Source organism: Ciconia boyciana, chromosome 1 (assembly GCF_034638445.1).
Source record: "Ciconia boyciana chromosome 1, ASM3463844v1, whole genome shotgun sequence".
Taxonomy (NCBI): domain Eukaryota; kingdom Metazoa; phylum Chordata; class Aves; order Ciconiiformes; family Ciconiidae; genus Ciconia; species Ciconia boyciana.
In genome coordinates, this window is record NC_132934.1 from 86,236,816 (window position 1) to 86,255,475 (window position 18,660).

At 45.7% G+C, this 18,660-nt stretch overlaps 1 protein-coding gene, 1 pseudogene and 1 gene segment (V, D, J or C); 2 read left to right on the plus strand and 1 right to left on the minus strand.

The window, feature by feature from the left end:
• Positions 1-18,660, plus strand: part of LOC140659407 (T cell receptor beta constant 1-like) — a 47,517-nt gene that overhangs the window by 14,958 nt on the left and 13,899 nt on the right.
• Positions 1-18,660, minus strand: part of LOC140659401 (trypsin I-P1-like) — a 79,606-nt gene that overhangs the window by 3,024 nt on the left and 57,922 nt on the right. Inside the window, exon 4 of the mRNA XM_072879041.1 lies at positions 431-635. Coding sequence (XP_072735142.1) covers positions 431-470 — 40 coding nt within the window. The 5' untranslated portion in view covers positions 471-635. The remainder of the gene's footprint in view (positions 1-430; positions 636-18,660) is intronic.
• LOC140659394 (trypsin II-P29-like) lies at positions 3,862-6,052 on the plus strand (annotated as a pseudogene).

An 18,660-nucleotide genomic window follows, 5' to 3' on the forward strand; every position in this document is an offset into this window, starting at 1 on the left:
AGGGAATCCGGTGCCCCTGTGGCTGACTGAAGCACCTCACTTGCAGGCTCTAGTTCTATAAAAACTCACGGTAGCAGTGGTGGGCAAGCACTCGCCCATAGTCCAAAACTTTACAGCAGCTTTAGGACTTCCTGGACCAGAGGTGTTACCTTTATACTTCATAGTCCTTGAGAGAATGACAGTCTTTGTTTGAAGCTATGGGCACATTTCAGTATTCCTGGGTCAAGAACCCCTATGAAGGCATTCATTCCCCATTTTGTGACACAAGCAATTATGAATAGACAGCAATCGAAAGAAGTTGCAGTGCTCAGCCTTAAATCTTTTGCCAGTTGAATCTGGACTTCACTTTCCCACAATAGACACCTTGCAAATTTGCTGAGAAAATGAGCTTCCTTATAAATTACAAAAATAGAAGTAAAAATGTACTCACCAGCCACACCAACAAAGGTGACAAACAGTATGTATTTCATGATCTTGACACAGCCTCAAGCCCAGACTGGTGGACTGGAAGCGTGAGCTGCTAGAAATACATTTTCTTGAAATGGCCTTATCTCTAGCCCAAGGTTTTAGGTTTTCTCCAGACAAGAAGTACCCAGTGGAAAATTTGAAGATCCAAACGTGGGCATTAACAGGCACTGGTAGAAAGTGCAAATAACATATCAGTTAATCATAAACCTTTCCTAAGATAAAGAGCTATTTTAAAGTATTTCGGAGGGCAGCCTTCAATCTAAAAATACATTTGAGCTTTGGAAGATGTATAGTTGTTTGCCTGCCTCATTCCTCTACGCAGCACCTGTTGAGAGCAACCCTCAAACCCCTTTGAGATTCCTCTGTGATGACCGTGTCATTCTTAGAAATGCATATTTTTTTCCAGAAGCTCAATATTGTAGGTAATGGCCTGTAAGATACTATACATTTTCTTTTGGGAAAAAAAAAAAAGACAAAAAAACCTCCCCAAAAACCAACAAACCACAACACCAAAACCTCTCGGTGTTGTTAAGTTTATTTTAGCAAATTCCTTGAGTAATGCGAGTGTGTGTTTTTATCATATAGAACACAGTGTTTCCCCAAATAAAATTATTCAAAAGTAATTTAAATAAGTGAGTACAAAAAACTGTTCTGTGCCCCCCCCCCTCCCCCCCCCCACCTCCCAGGTTAAATTGTTCAAATGTGGGAATGCGCACCATATCTCTTTGAAAGCATTTCTCTCTTTGCAAATTTCTCTTCATGTTAGCTCCGGAAAGACATGGGATAACCTCAAGTGACTGTAAACAGAAGTCATAAGCTGCAGAAGAGATGCTGAAACAGCATGAGAGACTAAATAGGAATAATCTTTCTGTTCCATTTCTTGATCAATTTTTAGAGAGCCCTGGAGGACTGGTACACACAGTGGCACTGTCCAGATGGAAATTTTCCTTCATGTTAAAGGACAAGTCCAGGGCCAGGGACTCCTCCAAGGAGCTGCATGACTTGTCTTGGGCTTTAAACTGGTATCAGTGCAGTTTCCCTTGCTGTGGAAAAGGGAAAGATCCATAATAGGACGAAGCATGGCAAAAATTACCAAAGCTCTCTAATCCCGTCATAACTAAGAAAAGCAAGAGCAATTCCTAACCTACAACAGTGTATAATTTGATCTCCCTGTGGATTTATAATTTCTTTGTCCAAAACATGCCATTGGCATAGAGACGGGCTGTCATCAGATATTTTAAAACAATATTTTTCCTGAGATATAGCTCTGAATACCTGTTAGGTAACACTTAAGCTGTGAAGGACAGCTTCCTTTTCCTTCTTTTCACAGGGTTTAAGATTTGGTTTAGTATTCCCCCAAATTTCAGGGAAATCCCGTAATTCAGTGTCTGAATTGGGAAGCTCAACCATACCTGCCTTTATCTTGGTTCTTTTTGTGCTTTCCCTTGTTGCTTATTTAATCTGCTCTGATCTTTAACTCTGATCAGCTATTCTTAACAGCAGGAAAGGCATCATATAGGGCTGGCTGGTAGCCTCCTTGAAGCAGAAGGTCTCTCTGAGACTCTCTACGCTACTTGCTTAAATCAACAAGAGGACACTACTGACCTCTTCCCAGGCTACTGCCAGAGCTCACGGCAGAAGTCCTGGGTCATAGGTCCTGTGGTTCTTGTGTTCCTAAGTCCTTGATGGCAGACGTCTAGTGAACATACCTCACCCAAGTCCCTCCCATTCTCCTATCTGCCTCTCAGGGGCCTCTTCTAGAGGCTCCCGTGAATCCCAGAACTCCAGGGTGCGTGCCAGCAGGGCAGCTCGTGGAGCAAACTGGTCTCAAATGAAGGCAAATGGGGTGTTTGTGATGCACAGCTCAGGCCATCCAGCAGACAGACTGCTTCAGAACAGCCCTTCAGGCCTTTCAGTGAGAGCTGTGAAGGATGAACAGACTCCTTTGCATTCAGGTTGAAATTGGAACACCTCCTCCCACCCCTCCTTCCTTTCTTTAAGATGACGAATCCCTACCTGAAATGTAAATACCCTCTTCTGCTCAATGCTGCTGAACATTCCACAGACCCATTGTAAGGGGTTTTTTTCAGGGTCTTTCGAAAAATGCACTGGGGGGGTGGGGTGGGGGTGTTACATCTCCAGCTGCAAGCCAGTCTCTCATTTAATGCAAATGATGCCGCAGCAAAATGCTGGTGGCTCCAGGGGCACAGGAAGGAGGAGGATTGGTGAATGGAGGGCACCTGTGTTAGACAGTATCAATGGACAAGCAACTGCAGCTTGCATTTCTAGAAATCCATATTCCTAGTTCAAGTATTTCAGTCAATTGTATCATCACTGGCCTCAGATAAAGTAAATACATTTGTCCAGGCTGATGCAAGAGCCTGGGAAAGGGAAAGCTGGCGAGACCGTGGGCTGACAGAGATAAAGCTTCCCAGGAGCTCCTCCAAGTGGAGGAGTTTCTGAGGCTAGTCCTTGTACGTGTCACAGAGCTTGGTGGTAGAGGGACCATTGATTCTCTCTTCCCAAGCCTCTCCTGCCTGGGAGCAGCTGGTTGAAAGATACCCTATCTGACCAAGGAACATCAAGTCCCCAGTTGCTGAGGGCCAGGAGAGTGTGTAGGGAAAGGTTTTGCGTGTGCTGCTCCTTGCATCTGTAATCAATGGCCAGAGACAGGCTCCTGCTTTATGATGTTTCAGTGCAGTGGTCTTCAAAGTGGGTGCATACACCCCTGGGGGTGTGCAAGATGATCCACTGGGTTGTGGGAAGAGAACATTAGAACTTCAGTATTTTATGTGTATAATATACTTATACTGGGGGTACATGCTTAAAAATATTTTCCTGATAGGGGTGCATGATGAAAAATGTTTGGAGACCACTGTTCTAGTGGTTTCAACAAATACCTTACATGTTCTTTCTTACATTTTGCTATAACATCAGCCTCCAGTTCTGCAGAGCCTTCGTGTTCTCTCTGTTTTCTTCACTACCAGGGCTTCCTTCCTCTCTTGCTCACCCCTGGCTTCCCCCCAGCAAATTAAATTTCTGCTGACACTCTCAACTGCATTTGCCATTTTCAATTTCTCAGCCTACGCAAAGTCCACTATGTGCTTTCCACCATGGCACGGCTGTTGCATCCTGTTCCAAAGGTGCCATGGAAGTGAAGGTGCCAGTGTGAAGGCTGCACACATTTCATTTGTGAAGTTCTTTGGCAGCTTTTGCTCTTATGTTCTCTTCCAGACTCAGGGTCATAAAGACAAAGCCTCATGTTTCAGAGTAGCACAGAAGGAACACAGGAGGACATTTCAGGAGTTGCTGTAAAGAGTTTTGAAGTTTCAAACTCTTTTGGCTCTTGATAATTCCTCTGTAGCTCACTGGCTGCTGCTACACTTTAAGAGAATGGATTCAGATCTGGTGCTGTGAAACTCAATCCTCTTTCTCTCAGTTGCTTTTCCTGGGAATGCTGATGATAACAAGATTGTGGGAGGCTAGAATTGCCCAGGGCATTCAGTTCCCTACCAGTGTCCTTGAATGTTGGGTATCACTTCTGTGGCAGTTCACTCATCAACAACCAGTGGGGTCCTGTCAGCTGCTCACTGCTAGAAATCATAAGTATGGATTGCGTTGTATATCTGGATTCTAGTCAAATCTTGCAAAGCCACCAGATTTGGAATATGGTGCCTAGCAAAAGAAGACAATCCAAGGTGGCAATGCATGGTGCATCTGAAACCAAAGGAGAAACACTACCCTCTGTCTCACTGTGTTACATGATCTTTCCAATATTCCTGCACTCTTGATATCCTTTTCTGTACATCCTAACATGCCTTTCTGTGCACATTTGCATGTCTGTGTGGCTTACCATTACTATTTTGTTATTTTTCATTCCTCCAGACTTTATCCATGGATGTTCCTTGTCCTGAATTTAGGGCATACCACTGCAGAGAGAGCACAGATCAAGGATCATGCTCCTCTGCAATAGGAAATGTAATCTTCCTTCCCTAAGCATTGCTCTAGGTGTCTGAAGTGATCCATCTGTGCTCACACCTTTACCACAGTTGCCAGCTGGGGATCCACTGGACAGGATGCCCAGCTAGCAAGGCTCTCCAGCCTCTGTCTTTCATGAAATCATAAAGCTCCTGGAGCTCTGTGACACATACACCTTTGATTAGGGCAACACTCCCTTACTCTGTTCCAAGTGTCTGCCAGTCCTCATGTCACACCAAGTGTTCCACCCATGATTAAATGCTGCTCTTCTCTGCTGGTAATTTTGCAGCCATATACAAGTGAGGATGGGAGAGTACAACATCGATGTGAAGGAAGACAGTGAACTAGTCAGGAATGCCGCATTAATCATTCAATATCCTGGATATGATTCAAGAAGCCTTGATAATGACATTACGTTTATGAAGCTGGCAACCACCATGGACTACAGTGCTGACATTCAACACACAGCTCTGCCCAGCTCCTGTGCCAAGGAGGGTCCTGAGTGCGTTTTTCAAGGTGAGGAAACACACTGAGCAGTGGGTGTGAGTATCAGTGCATGCTGCATGTACCTGGTCACACTTCTCCTGCTCTACCATCAGGTTCATGAGTTCCATGTACATTTCACTCCTGCTTTGCAGCCTTTCCATGTTCTGCCTGCAAGTTCCGCAAACTGTCCTGCCAGTGTGACTCAATCAACAATGCCCTTCGTATTTGCTCATGTATGACAAGGGTCAAGGGTTGCCCTACTTTGCTGGATGGCTCTCACATATAGGTGTCAGGGTCTACAGGTCTTTCTGTTCTACAGGTCTATAGGTCTTTCTGTTCACTGACAGTGAACAGGGTCAGGGTCTACAGGTCTTTCTGGTCTACAGGTCTACAGGTCTTTCTGTTCACTGACAGTGTTGAGTCCCAAGATGAAACCTAATTTTCACTGCTGTCCTGGCAGCCAATTTCCCTAAGGTTTTCCAGTGACTGAGAGCTCCAGTTCTGAGTAACCACAAGTGCCAAGACGTTTACCCAGGCCAGATTACCAGCAATACGATCTGTGTAGGATTCCTGAATGGTGGGAAAGACTCATGCCAGGTAAGCATTGATGCCTGCACAGAGCCCTGGGTCACACACCCCAGGGTGCCTCAGGCTGCATAGTATATGTCAGAGCTTGGCAGAGTGCTTAGGCCTCCTCATCTCCAGGTTTTCTGTTCTGACACAGTATCCTTCCAGCAGGGTGTCGATACAGGGAGGACTTCACCCAAACTAGCCAGTCCAGCCACATCTGCTGAGCACTGAGTGCAGTAGCAGTGAATTGTTGGGGCGTAAGGGAGGTCAGCAAATAAGGGGTGCTATCTTTCTGTGCTCCCATATCAGGACTTGCTGCACTTCACTTTGCATTCCCTGGATTCTTTGTACCAAGTCAAAACCTTTCCAGGTGAGATCAGCTCATGCTTCTAAATTTTTCTCTCCAGAGTGACTCAGGAGGCCTAGCTGTATGCAGGAAAATTCCAGGGGATTGTCATGGGGAACTGAGTGTGCTCTGAAAGGTTATCCCAGTGTCTACACCAAGGTCTGCAATTACATTGATTGAATCGAAGAAACCTTTGCAGCTTAGTGATATGTTGATGACTGCCTGGCTCCTTGGCCACTTACTTGGCCACTTGGTCTTACTTAAAGAGCCTTACAGATATTTGCTCTGGGGACTGATGACCACCATACTGGGTAAAAAACTGTCCGGATGTCTGAGCCCAAAGAGTTGTGGTGAATGGAGTTAAATCCAGTTGGTGGCCAGTCACAAGTGATGTTCCACAGGGCTCAGGTATTGGGGCCAGTTCTGTTTAATGTCTTTATCAGTGATCTGGATGAGGGGATCGAGTGCACCCTCAGTAAGTTTGCAGATGACACCAAACTGGACAGGAGTGTCGATCTGCTGGAGGGTTGGAACACTCTTCAGAGGGATCTGGACAAGCTGGATCGATGGGCCGAGGTCAATTGTATGAGATTCAACAAGGCCACGTGCCAGGTCCTGCACTTGGGTCACAACAACCTCATGCAATGTTACAGGCTTGGGGAAGAGTGGCTGGAAAGTAGCCCATTGGAAAAGGACCTGGGGACGTTGGTCGATAGCCAGCTGAATATGAGCTGGCAATGTGCCCAGGTGGCCAAGAAGGCCAATAGCATCCTGGCTTGTATCAGAAATAGTGTGGCCAGCAGGAGTAGAGAAGTGATCGTGCCCCTGTACTCAGCACTGGTGAGGCTGCACCTCGAATACTGTGTTCAGTTTTGGGCCCCTCACTACAAAACAGACATTGAGGTGCTGGAGCATGTCCAAAGAAGGGCAACGAAGGTGGTGAAGGGTCTAGAGCACAAGTCTGATGAGGAGCGGCTGAGGGAACTGGGGTTGTTTAGCCTGGAGAAAAGGAGGCTGAGGGGAGACCTTATTGCTCTCTACAACTACCTGAAAGCAGGCTGTAGCCAGGTGGGTGTCAGTCTCTTCTCCCAAGTAACAAGCAATAGGACAAGAGGAAATGGCCTCAAGTCGCACCAGGGGAGGTTTAGATTGAATATTAGGAAAAATTTCTTCAGTGAAAGGGTTGTCAAACGTTGGAGCAGGCTGCCCAGGGAAGTGGTTGAGTCCCCATCCCTGGAGGTATCTAAAAGATGTGTAGATGTGGTGCTTAAGGACATGGTTTAGTGGTGGACTTGGTGGTCTTTTCCAACGTAAACAATTTGATGATTTGATGATTCTATATGCAAATGGGCTTCCCTGCAGCCTTACATGAGCTTCTCCTGAACTCTCCCTCCTGTTCTGGTTTAGGAGGGGAGTTCTGGTGTGTGCTGGGAGCTGTGCCCTAGAGACACTGGACTTGCAGGCAAGGGGCTAAGGAACTGTGCAACCATCTAGGAAGTTTTCTGAGCCAGGCACCTCCTTTTCTTTACTCCTGACCGTCTTACTGAGAAAGGGAGGAGAGGGAGCAGGTCCCTAGGGAGGAGGTTCCTACAGCAGTGGAGTGGAGTCCCATTTTTCTCCTGCCAGTGGTGAAGTTATCATCTCATTGGTACTGTGAGGCTTTGATGGTGGTCATTTCAGCTATGGTGGTGGGTCAGACAGTGATCAGAGGCAGGCACAGACCAATCAGGCCATGGGCAACAGCTGTGACCAATGATCATCAGCTTTCCCCTTCACTTCCTCAGGGACATCTGAGGCAGGTAGACTGGGTCCATCAGCATCTAGCAGGTAACACAGACTAGCTGCTAGGGAAAGGAAAACAATAGCAAGGAGGTGGGGAAAAGGCCTGTGACCTCATAGCAGTGTAAAGCATGGAAGAAGATCAGTTAAGAAAGGAAGGATGGGGAGTGGTAGGGAGGGGAGGGCAGGGGCAGTGCTAGCTGCATATTTATATTTACCCTGCTGCTATTCTGGTTTTTGTGAAGTTCTCTTTTTGGGAAGAAGGAAAGTTATGCCTTCTTTCAGAGTGTCTGAGTTCAGGAACTAGGGAGAGGTCCTAGAGGACTGTGGGCCAGAGGCACTGGGGGAATAACAAAGTAAGGAGAGACCATGGTACTGGGGAGAAGGGTAGGAAACTCATGAGAAGAACAGTGGTCCCACATGGAGCCAGAAGTGGATATACAGCCTCAGCCTTTGAGGTGGGAAGCAGACTGTGTCCCAGGAATCTTCAGCAAATGGCTGGACCAGAAGGGAAAGGAAGGGCCCTGCAAGGACATAGCAGATGGGTGCAATCAGATTTTAAAGTATTTATTTAATCCACCTCATCCAGCACGTGATCTGTAGAGAGCAGCCAGAAAAACCTCCCCTGAAGGGTCTGTGCACCCCAAGCCTGTGTAAACTGGGCCATTAGTGGGCAATTTTAGCATTTCCAAACCTAGAAACTGCCTCTTTGCTGTGAGAATACAGAAGGGAGAGTTTGGGAAAGAAAAGGGAGGCCAAAGAGGGACTAGAAAAAGTGTAACAGTGGTGAGGTGGAAAGTCAGGTGGTTTGAAAAAGATGTGGAAGGAGTTTTAGAGGTGGCAGCCAGTGAGGCTGGCACAGTGAAATAGAGTGGATGAGGAAGGGGAATGTGCACCAAACAAATAGACACAGCTGGATTAGAAATTGAATTAGAATGGACTGGTTGGGGATGAGAGGTGTGAAAGGAGCAGCACAGGTCTGACTGGCCAAGGGATCTGGGATGACAAGCCTGAAGAGGAAGGATTTCTCAGAATTGTCTGTAAACAGGTGGCCCTAGAGAAACTTTCTGTACCAGTATAGGCTCCTGAAAGAAACTGGCCTGAGATGCCTTAAATCCACTAAGGTTAAAGAGCCATCTGATGGTAATTGCACACAGTCATCGTTGACCTGGACACAGTCCTAGTCCTGGCCTTAAGTACTAAGCCTGTATGTAGCTCTGAAAATGGGCTGCCAGTGCCTTCTTGTGTTGCAATGGTCATTTTTCTCTATCATTCAGGACTGGACAGACAATCTTTGCTTGATGTTCTGTTTCATGACATTAGTTTCCAAATCCAGCACAAACCTCTGCTAAGCCAGTTCTTATTGTTTCCAACTTTTGTTAAACATTCTTCAGTAGGAAGTCTTTCCTTGTTCCTTTGGTTCTCTCCCATGTAGGCAGGGTACTTCAGCCCTTTCCTCATTGTCACATCTCTTCTACAGTCTTTTTCCCTTAAGGAGACCTCACGGCTTTCCCTGAAGCTCACTGTTAGGCTGGGCTGAATCTTGTAGCCTGACAGAGGGAAGTTGCCACAGCTTCATGCCTCCTGCCCCAGCCAGTAGCAAGGCTGAGAATGTATTCCCAGTAGACACACATATATACAATGCATATATACATGTATACACAGCCGACCACACAGATCAATGCAGACAGACACACTGACCACTCACACAAACAGAAACAGCACCACACAAACAGAAACAGCACCAATGGCCTCATCTTTTGTCCCTCTCTGGTTGAACAGGATGAGGGTTCAATAGTGGGAAATATACGTATACATATGTACAATGTGCATCCTTTCCATAGCTGCGTTTAGACACTGAGTCTGCCCAGTGGCTGCCCCTGGATCCCAGTCTCCACATTTGCTGGCACCTGGACCTATAAGCCCCCAAGTCCTGCAGCCCCACTCCAATTACTGGTACACGCACACACACACGCACCTCACACACCCACCTCTCAGGTGTCTGGGACTCCCCTGCTCCCCCTGGTTTCCACCTCCTACTGGTCTTGCCATTAGAGACACACAAACCTGGAACCCAGGTCACTTTACTTACTTGCCGGCTAGTCTGGCTTCATGTTCTCTAGTGATCACATGCACTCACATACCCTCCCTTGCCCCAGCTGCTGGCATGACGAACACATGGCCACTTTTACCTGTGGCCCCACTCCAGTTTCTGGTGCTTAAGTTCACTCACTCTCATCTCTCCAGTTGCTGGTACCTGTGGTCTGACTCCAGTTCCTAGCACTTAGATCTCCATACACAAAACACATACGCACAGAATAGTCCCTCCCTCAGGGAAATACTTAGAAATGGAATTTAATAAGACATGGATACACTGAGCTAAGCAGGGACAAGGTATAGCCAGATAAGCATACTCACCAGCAACCTGTTTACCTGTCACTGGTCCCTTTTATCACAGAATCACAGAATCGTATATGTTGGAAAAGACCTTTAAGATCATCGAGTCCAACCGTAAACCTAACACTACCAAGACCACCACTATACCATGTCCTTAAGCACCTCATCCAAACGTCTTTTAAATACCTCTAGGGATGGCGACTCAACCACTTCCCTGGGCAGCCTGTTCCAATGCTTGATAAACTTTATTACTCTATTTTCCTACATCTATTCCCCAAATCCAGTAGCTCAGGATCTGATTTGGGAACCTCGACCATACCTGCCTTTATCTTTGTATTTTTTTCCCCCCCTTGTTTCTTGTTTAATCTTAAAAGAAAATAGACTGAAAGAATTAGTCGTTTTGAACTGAAAAACAAAAGGGCTGTCAATCTAGCTACTCTTCAGGAGGCAGCAACATGTTATGCAATTCCTGAGAGACACACTAGAGGTCCTGAGTTACATCTTCCAGATACTGGCTTCTTTCGGAGAGTGTGCAATCATTTTTTTGTTTCCTGAGACAGAAAAGTTACTCTGAATAAAAATCTTCATCCTGGAATGAGTAATAAATTCTAACTCACGTGACTAGAGAAGAATGTGCAGCCCAGCTGCACTGAAATTATTCCACCTTGTCTCAGAGTTCTTACACAGCATAATCTTAGAATTCCCACAATCTCCAGAGCCTGTTTCATTTCCCATCAAGTCTCTGAAATAGTTTCTCTGTCCGGGACTTGAGGTCTGATTACCACTGGAAGAAAAGGTTTTTAACAAGTCTGGCATGACAGACAATAATCAAACTAAAAATCCCATAGAGTCTCCATGCACGAGATATGTAGGGGTCATTTTAGGACATCATCAAAGCAGCAGTGTCTCATGGAACTGTCTCAACATGGCCCATGGAAGTGTCTCAAGGTGTCCCATCCTAGCAGTAAGGTGAAAGGGCAAAATGTCAATAAATTCAGATGGAGAACAAGCAAAATCAAGACAAGACTTCCATGGAAGATAAAAAAGAATAGGTTGTGGGGAGTAAATGCTAAAAATATGCATCAAAGGATAAACTGTGTGAAAACCATAAAAGAATATAAAGACATATTAAATTTGGTCAAACTCATTCGTTAACTGCTTTATTGACTTTGAAAGCAGCACAAAAACTCAAATAAAAATGTAAAAGATACAGAAAATAATTTAAAAAATGTTCTGTATTGTCTACAGTTCCTTGACAATTCACTGAAACTGTAATACATCCAGCACAGGACTCAACCTCACTGGAGCACGGGTAAGGAATAATTTCTCCTGAGAAAACCTGCAGTGGCAAGAACTGGCAGGGACAGAACAGGACCCATGGTCAAAACCCTACTTCTCATATGCTAAGTGTCCATAACGCTGGAGATCATACTGAACTTTTATACATAGAATCATAGCATCATAGAATCATAGAATCCTTAAGGTTGGAAAAGACCTCTAAGATCACCTAGTCCAAACGTCAACCCAACACCTTCATGCCTACTAAACCATGTACTGAAGTGCCACGTATACACATTTTTTTAACTCCTCCAGGGATGGTGACTTCACCACCTCTCTGGGCAGCCTGTTCCAATGCTTGACCATCCTTTCAGTAAAGAAATTTTTCCTCATGTCCAATCTAAGCCTCCTCTGGTGCAACTTGAGGCCATTTCCTCTCGTCCTATCACTAGTTACTTGGGAGAAGAGACTGACACCCACCTCTCTACAACCTCCTTTCAGGTAGTTGTAGAGAGCAATAAAGTCTCCCCTCAGCCTCCGCTTCTCCAGACTAAACAACCCCAGTTCCCTCAGCTGCTCCTCATAAGACTTGTTCTCCAGACCCCTCACCAGCTTTGCTGCCCTTCTCTGGACACGCTCCAGCAACTCAATGTCTTTCTTGTACTGAGAGGCCCAAAACTGAACACAGTATTCGAGGTGCAGCCTCACCAGTGCCGAGTACAGGGGCACGATCACTTCCCTACTCCTGCTGGCCACACTATTTTTGATACAAGCCAGGATGCCATTGGCTTTCTTTGCCACCTGGGCACACTGCTGGTTCATGTTCAGCCGGCTGTCAACCAGCACCCCCAGGTCCTTTTCCAATGGGCAGCTTTCCAGCCACTCTTCCCCAAGCCTGTAGCGTTGCATGGGGTTGTTGTGACCCAAGTGCAGGACCTGACACTTGGCCTTGTTAAACTTCATACAGTTGACCTCGGCCCATTGATCCAGCTTGTCCAGATCCCTCTGAAGAGTGTTCCAACCCTCAAGCAGATCGACACTCCTGTCCAGTTTGGTGTCATCTGCAAACTTACTGAGGGTGCACTCAATCCCCTTGTCCAGATCATTGATAAAGATATTAAACAAGACTGGCCCCAATACTGAGCCCTGGGGAACACCACTTGTGACCAGCTTCCAACTGGATTTAACTCCATTCACCACCACTCTGTGGGCTCGGCCATCCAGACAGTTTTTTACCCATCAAAGAGTATACCCACCTAAGCCATGAGCTGCCAGCTTCTCCAGGAGAATGCTGTGGGAAACAGTGTCAAAGGCTTTACTAAAGTCCAAGTAGATATCATCTACAGCCTTTCCCTCATCCACTAGGCAGGTCACCTGGTCATAGAAGGAGATCAGGATGGTCAAGCAGGACCTGCCTTTCATGAACCCATGCTGGCTGGGCCTGATCCCCTGGTTGGCCTACACATGCCTGTTGAGCGCACTCAAGATGAACCACTCCATAATTTTCCCCGGTACTGAGGTCAGGCTGACAGGTCTGTAGTTCCCTGGATCCTCCTTCCAGCCCTTCTTGTAGATGGGTGTCACATTGGCAAGCCTCCAGTCACCTGGGACCTCCTCTGTTAACCAGGACTGCTGATAAATGATGGAGAGTGGCTTGGCAAGCTTCTCTGCCAGCTCCCTCGGTACTCTCGGGTGGATCCCATCCAGCCCCATAGACTTGTGAGTGTCCAGGTGGCATAGCAGGTCATAGTCATATAGAATATCATATAGAATATATTTTCTTTCCTGTCTAGGAAGAAGCTATAGCTTCTCAGGTAATTTCTGTTAACTTTTTAAAAAAGAAGGATTAAAAAAGTGAGGCAGGGAACATTCACTACCAAAATTTTTGAGATTCACACTGCTCTGAATCCTGGTATGACCCTAGGAACTCGGCCTTAGGCCCAAAGAAAGTACAATATTGCCAGGCTCACAGACAGAACATGCCTTTTCTACAAATATATAAAGGTCAAGGGAAGAAATTACTCTCTCTAGAGCTTCAGGCAAATATTGGAGGGGGGATTTTAACAAAACAGGAAGAAAAAAAGAAAACCTCAGTAATATTGTTTATTGTTTGGAAGATGGAATATCAGGACTACTGAAGAAGATCATTGAAACCAAATATGTATATTTCATTCAAAGTACTAGTGAGAAAAGAATCAGCCACAATAATATAAGTTTTTTGAATCTTACATATTCAGAAAAGAATAGAGTGGTATAGGTTAAGGCAATGCTAACTAGGATGTACTTGGCAGCCTAGAAAAAACAGACTGTTCATGAGGCTAGTGTCTAACCACAGTTTTTGCTTTCAGAAAAAAAGGCTGCAGAGGTGCCTTGCTTTTTGTAATTTGAAGTGAATTAGAGCTCCCAGGAAGATTAAACTGCAGGGAATATGCTTCCCCGACTGGAAAACTGAAGAAACTAAGATGTGATTAAACATTATTTTTGTGCCTCTGCTATCTTGGTCTATCATCTTTGCTTCTGTCTAACATAAGTTCTGAGTTGTGAGGTATCATCTTTCCGGTATTAAGAACGTCTCTCCAGAATGAAACAATGTACGTTTACATTTACTGGAATAAACCCTTCTGGAAAGATGGATCAAGTTATATCCATAGGTGTAAATTAGTCAAAAAATAATTTATGAGGCCAATATTCCCAGATTCATGGCTGACAGATCCAATACCCAGACATGCAGGATGATGGAATGACAGTACAATATTCAGCCAGCAACTTACCAGTCTGCAAGCAATCCCACATTTTTGTCAGGAGCTCAGGACACTTCCTGTCTTGTGGAAAGGCTAAATGAAAACTTACAGCCACATGAATACTTAGATTTGCTTTTAATGGCTCATCAAAAAGGGTATCAAAGGTGGACTGTCCCTTCTCTCTTCTCTGCCCAAGCTTGATGGAAAAATCAGAACAAGGGGAGGGGCATCAGCCTCTCTAGCCTCTTCTCTATTAACTCACAATGAGCAGTAACACACTGTTGTGGGACAGCTGATGGGCCATGCTGACTGTTTTGCTTGCTCTTCTACGTGGTGAGAGACAACAGATCCATCTGCAGCACGGCTCTCATCCAGGCCATGCAGGGCTGGTGTGAGGTAAAGGACCCTTTTTGGCCATCATCTGTACTTCTTCTCCTCCTTTTCTCTTTTTCTTTCTCACTCATGCAGGTGCTGGGGTCAGAAACCTCATCACACAGTAGCCAGAAGAAATCCTTAAGAGAGATGGAGAGACTGTGGACATCTCCTGCTATCAGAATTATACCACACTTGCCTATATGTTCTGGTACCAGCAACCCCCAAGCAATGGTCTGAAGTTAGTAGCCAGTACTTCTACATGGATGCAGAACTCTTAAGAGGAAGGTTACAGTGAGGCTAAGTTTGAGATAAGCAGAGACAATAACAATCACTCCGTGACGACGATTAAGAGTGTGACATCCAAGGATGCAGTCACTTATTTCTGTGCTGCGAGCGATCACACAGTACAGCGAGGGGGTTGAGCACTAAGATAAAATCCCCACCTTGCCTAAGTGAGAGATGGAGTCTCTGAAAAATGTGAGTGAGACAGATTGGAGAGGGGCAGAGGAAGAGCAGAAGAAAGACAAGGAAGAAGTTGGGGAATAGAGCCAGGACTTTTTGGAGGGAAGAGGGACAGACAAAGCAGTGCAGCAGCATCTAGCTTCAAAGACAAAAAGCCTTCAGAAATACAAACCCATAGATCAGCATTAAGAACTGAGGCACTGCCGATGTGGTTAGTGAAAGGCAGCGGATAATTCTTAGGATTGGTGCTACAGAAGCACAGCCATATTCTGGGCCACTAGTTTCCCATGGACCCCACCACAGCACCAAGAAAAAAGTACAAAGCAGAAGGAGAATTCAAGGTTCTTCCACATACTAATGATCCACTGAAAGACAGAGATGGCCAATGAGAGATTGATTGGTATAGGAGGAGAGCCCAGCCTCTGATTATGGACATAGGAGGGTGGCACCAGTACAAGTGGGAGGAAACATACCCAGGGGACCAGGCATACCTTCCATTGTGAAAGGGACAGCCCCTTGGCAGCTTTACAAACAACAGTGTGTCCTGTAGCACTTTTATTTACCCGCTCCACACACTGCTTAATTGCAGGATCTCTGTCTTCCTTGCCACAGAAATGCATACAGTTGTGAGCTGGACCAAGGCATCTATTCATGGCAAAACCTCATGGGCAGAGAAAGGAACAACAAAAAAGCTGCGGTCACCTGGTGCTCCCCTTGTGAGGGACAGCTGAAGGCAGAAATTGCCTCCCATTGCGCCTCAGTCTTCATTGCTTGCAGAGAGGAGCTTTTGATGAACTAATTGCTCTTCTGTGATGGGCCTGGAAAAAGTGAGGGAAGGGTATTATTATGGTTCCCCCACCTACCATTGCCTGTCTGTGCTCCTGTTTTTATTGCATAACCTAGGACTTACCTTTTCTTCAAAGAAAGGGAAACAGCACATAAAAGAGCAAAAGGCATCTTTAAGAAAGTATGGCTATGCACTTGTGTATTTTGGGCTTCTGTTTTTAGGTCATGTCCTTGACAATCTGCATACCATTGAGTACAGACCAATTGTTTCTCATATGCTCATATGGAAGTCATAGCATATGAAGCACATAACTATCACAGGGAGCAAATGTACCATGCTGCTCACTGATGTGGCAAAACTGGATATGCTGAAGTGAAACGTACTATTTGATTACAGAAAAAAAGGATTGGACGTGATGAGAATAGCTGCTGAGAGCAAGGAGCATGAATCAGCAAGGAGCATGTCCTGTAAAAGATCCTCATACTCCATTCCACCAAAATTGCTAGGAGACTTTTGTACTACCAGGATGGATCACCCGATTTCATGCCAGGGTCCTAGCCTCCTGATCGACCATGCTACATAAATGTTACTTTGCTTCCAAGCTCTGCTCTAAAAGAAGCTAAACTGTTCTTGGCTAGGGAAATCCGGACGCATGACAGAAACTTGTGTTGATTGTAGTCTCAGCCTGGACAGAGTGGAGGCTCTGAAGAGGCTAAATCTAGTTGCATTCCAGACTTACTCCAGTCCTCCAAAGCCATTTCTGAAAGACTCAGCTTCCCACACCACTCGTTGCACACCCTGGTAGCCAATATTCTTCTGACTCCAGGAGCTGCTCAGCAACGAGTTTAACACACCATTCCTTGCTCCCAGGGAGCACTCATCTGCTCCTCAGAACACTCTCAGGTCCATGATCTACTCACTGTACCTATCAGGCTACACACATACAGCAGGGAAGCACTGGGAAAGCATTGTCTCTCACATAGCAGAGACACACTGAGTTCCTTATTCTCTTCAGCCTCTGATCTTCTTATACAGAGATTATCTTTACACAGGTACCAAACACATTCACTCTGTTGCTGTCTGGAATTATTACTGGTGATCCAAATGCCCTGTGAAAGTTTTAGGAAAAGTAGCTTATGCTGGAATCATTAAGGAATTTAAACACCAGGGTGGTAACTTTGGGAGTGACTTTTGGGTGGTTATTTTTAGATTTTTAAAAATTCTCTTTTAATAAATTACCAGTTCCTGCAAATCATAATGTTACAGTCCTAGCTCAGACCCCTTGCATAAACATTGAAAACCAGCTTTATCATCTCTGGGAACATAACAGAGGAAGGATCCCTTTCTATTTCTCAGCTCTTGAGCATTTTAAGTTTAGAGTGGCAAATGCAATTTTAAGGCCCTGTGAAAACGAACTTATCAGTAGCCTTCAACGTTCAGTAGATTAATGAGCTGGCTATTGACTGGTCATAGATGTGCGATTTCCAGGTGGTAGCAGAAAACCACAGAGATCTCTAGTGGTCATTGCCATCTTGAAGTTCTGCAGTCACAGTTCCCTATTCCTTAGGTACAATTTTCTCCTATGCAGTACTTCTTTTGCCAGCTTGAAGTGGTACTGCACAAAAAGCAGCTATTCTAAGTTTCTCATGAACCAGCTACTCTCCTCCTTGTCGCACTCCCTGTCCTCATATTTATTCTCCTTCATCTCCTTCTGTAGAAGGTGGCAGGAAAGCTGTAGCAACAGAAACCATAGTCAAAGGTACTTGTTTTAGATGCTCAGCAGTGACATCTCAGGCACATCTGTGTAAACAGCTGTATATTCGTAATGAATAGCAGTTTGTCAATAATAGCCTACCTGCAGTCTAGAGTTTATACTGGCTACTCAAAAGATAAGATGAGGGAAGGAGAGGATGTGTAAAAGTCACATCTCTATGCAGATAATGATGCTATACCATGTGATGTGGTCATCCTGCAACTACTGGAAGGGTTTTGCAGAATCATAGAATCACAGAATCAAAGAATGGTTGGGGTTCGAAGGAGCCTCTGAAGGTCATCTTGTCCAAACCCCCTGCTCAAGCAGGGCCACCTAGACCCAGTGGCCCAGGACTGTGTCTAGGCAGCTTTTGAAGATGTCTAAGCATGGACACTCCACAACCTCCCTAGGCAACCTATTCCAGTGCTCAGTCACCCTCACAGTAAAACAGTGTTTCCTTGTGTTCAGAGGGAACCTCCTGCATTTCAGTTTGTGCCCATTGCCTCTGGGCCTAGCACTGGGCACCACTGAAAAAAGCCTGCCTCCATCCTCTTTGCAACCTCCCTTCAAGTATTTGTGCACATTGATAAGATCCCTCCTGAGCCTTCTCTCTCTCTAGGCCAAACAATCCCAGCTCTCTTAGTCTCTCCTCCTATGTGAGGTGCTCCAGTGCCTTAATCATCTTTGTGGCCCTTTGTTGAATGCTATCCAGTATGTCCATGTCTCTCTTGTACTGGGGAGCCCAGAAGTGGACACAGTACTCCAGGTGTGGCCTTAACAGTGCTGAATAAAGGAGAAGGATCACCTCCCTCGACCTGCTGGCAATACTTTGTCTAATGCAGCCCAGGATACCATTCACCTTCTTTGCGGCAAGGGCATGTTGCTGGCTCTTGTTCAACCTGCTGTCCACCAGGAGCCCCAGGTCCTTTTCTGCCAAGCTGCTTTCCAGCTGCGTCGCCCCCAGCATGTACTGGTTCATGGAATTATTCCTCCCCAGGCCCAGGACTTTGCACTTCCCCTTGCTGAACTTCATGAGGTTATCATTGGTCCATTTCTCCAGCCTGTCGAGGTCCCTCTGGATGGCAGCATGACCCTGTGGTGTACCAGCCACTCCTCCCAGTTTGGTGTTGTCTGCAAAGTTGCTGAGGGTATACTCTGCCCCATCATCCAGATCACTAATGAAGATGTTAAACAAAAGATGTTTCCCACCACAGCTGCTGTTTCTTAGGCTTCCTGTGAG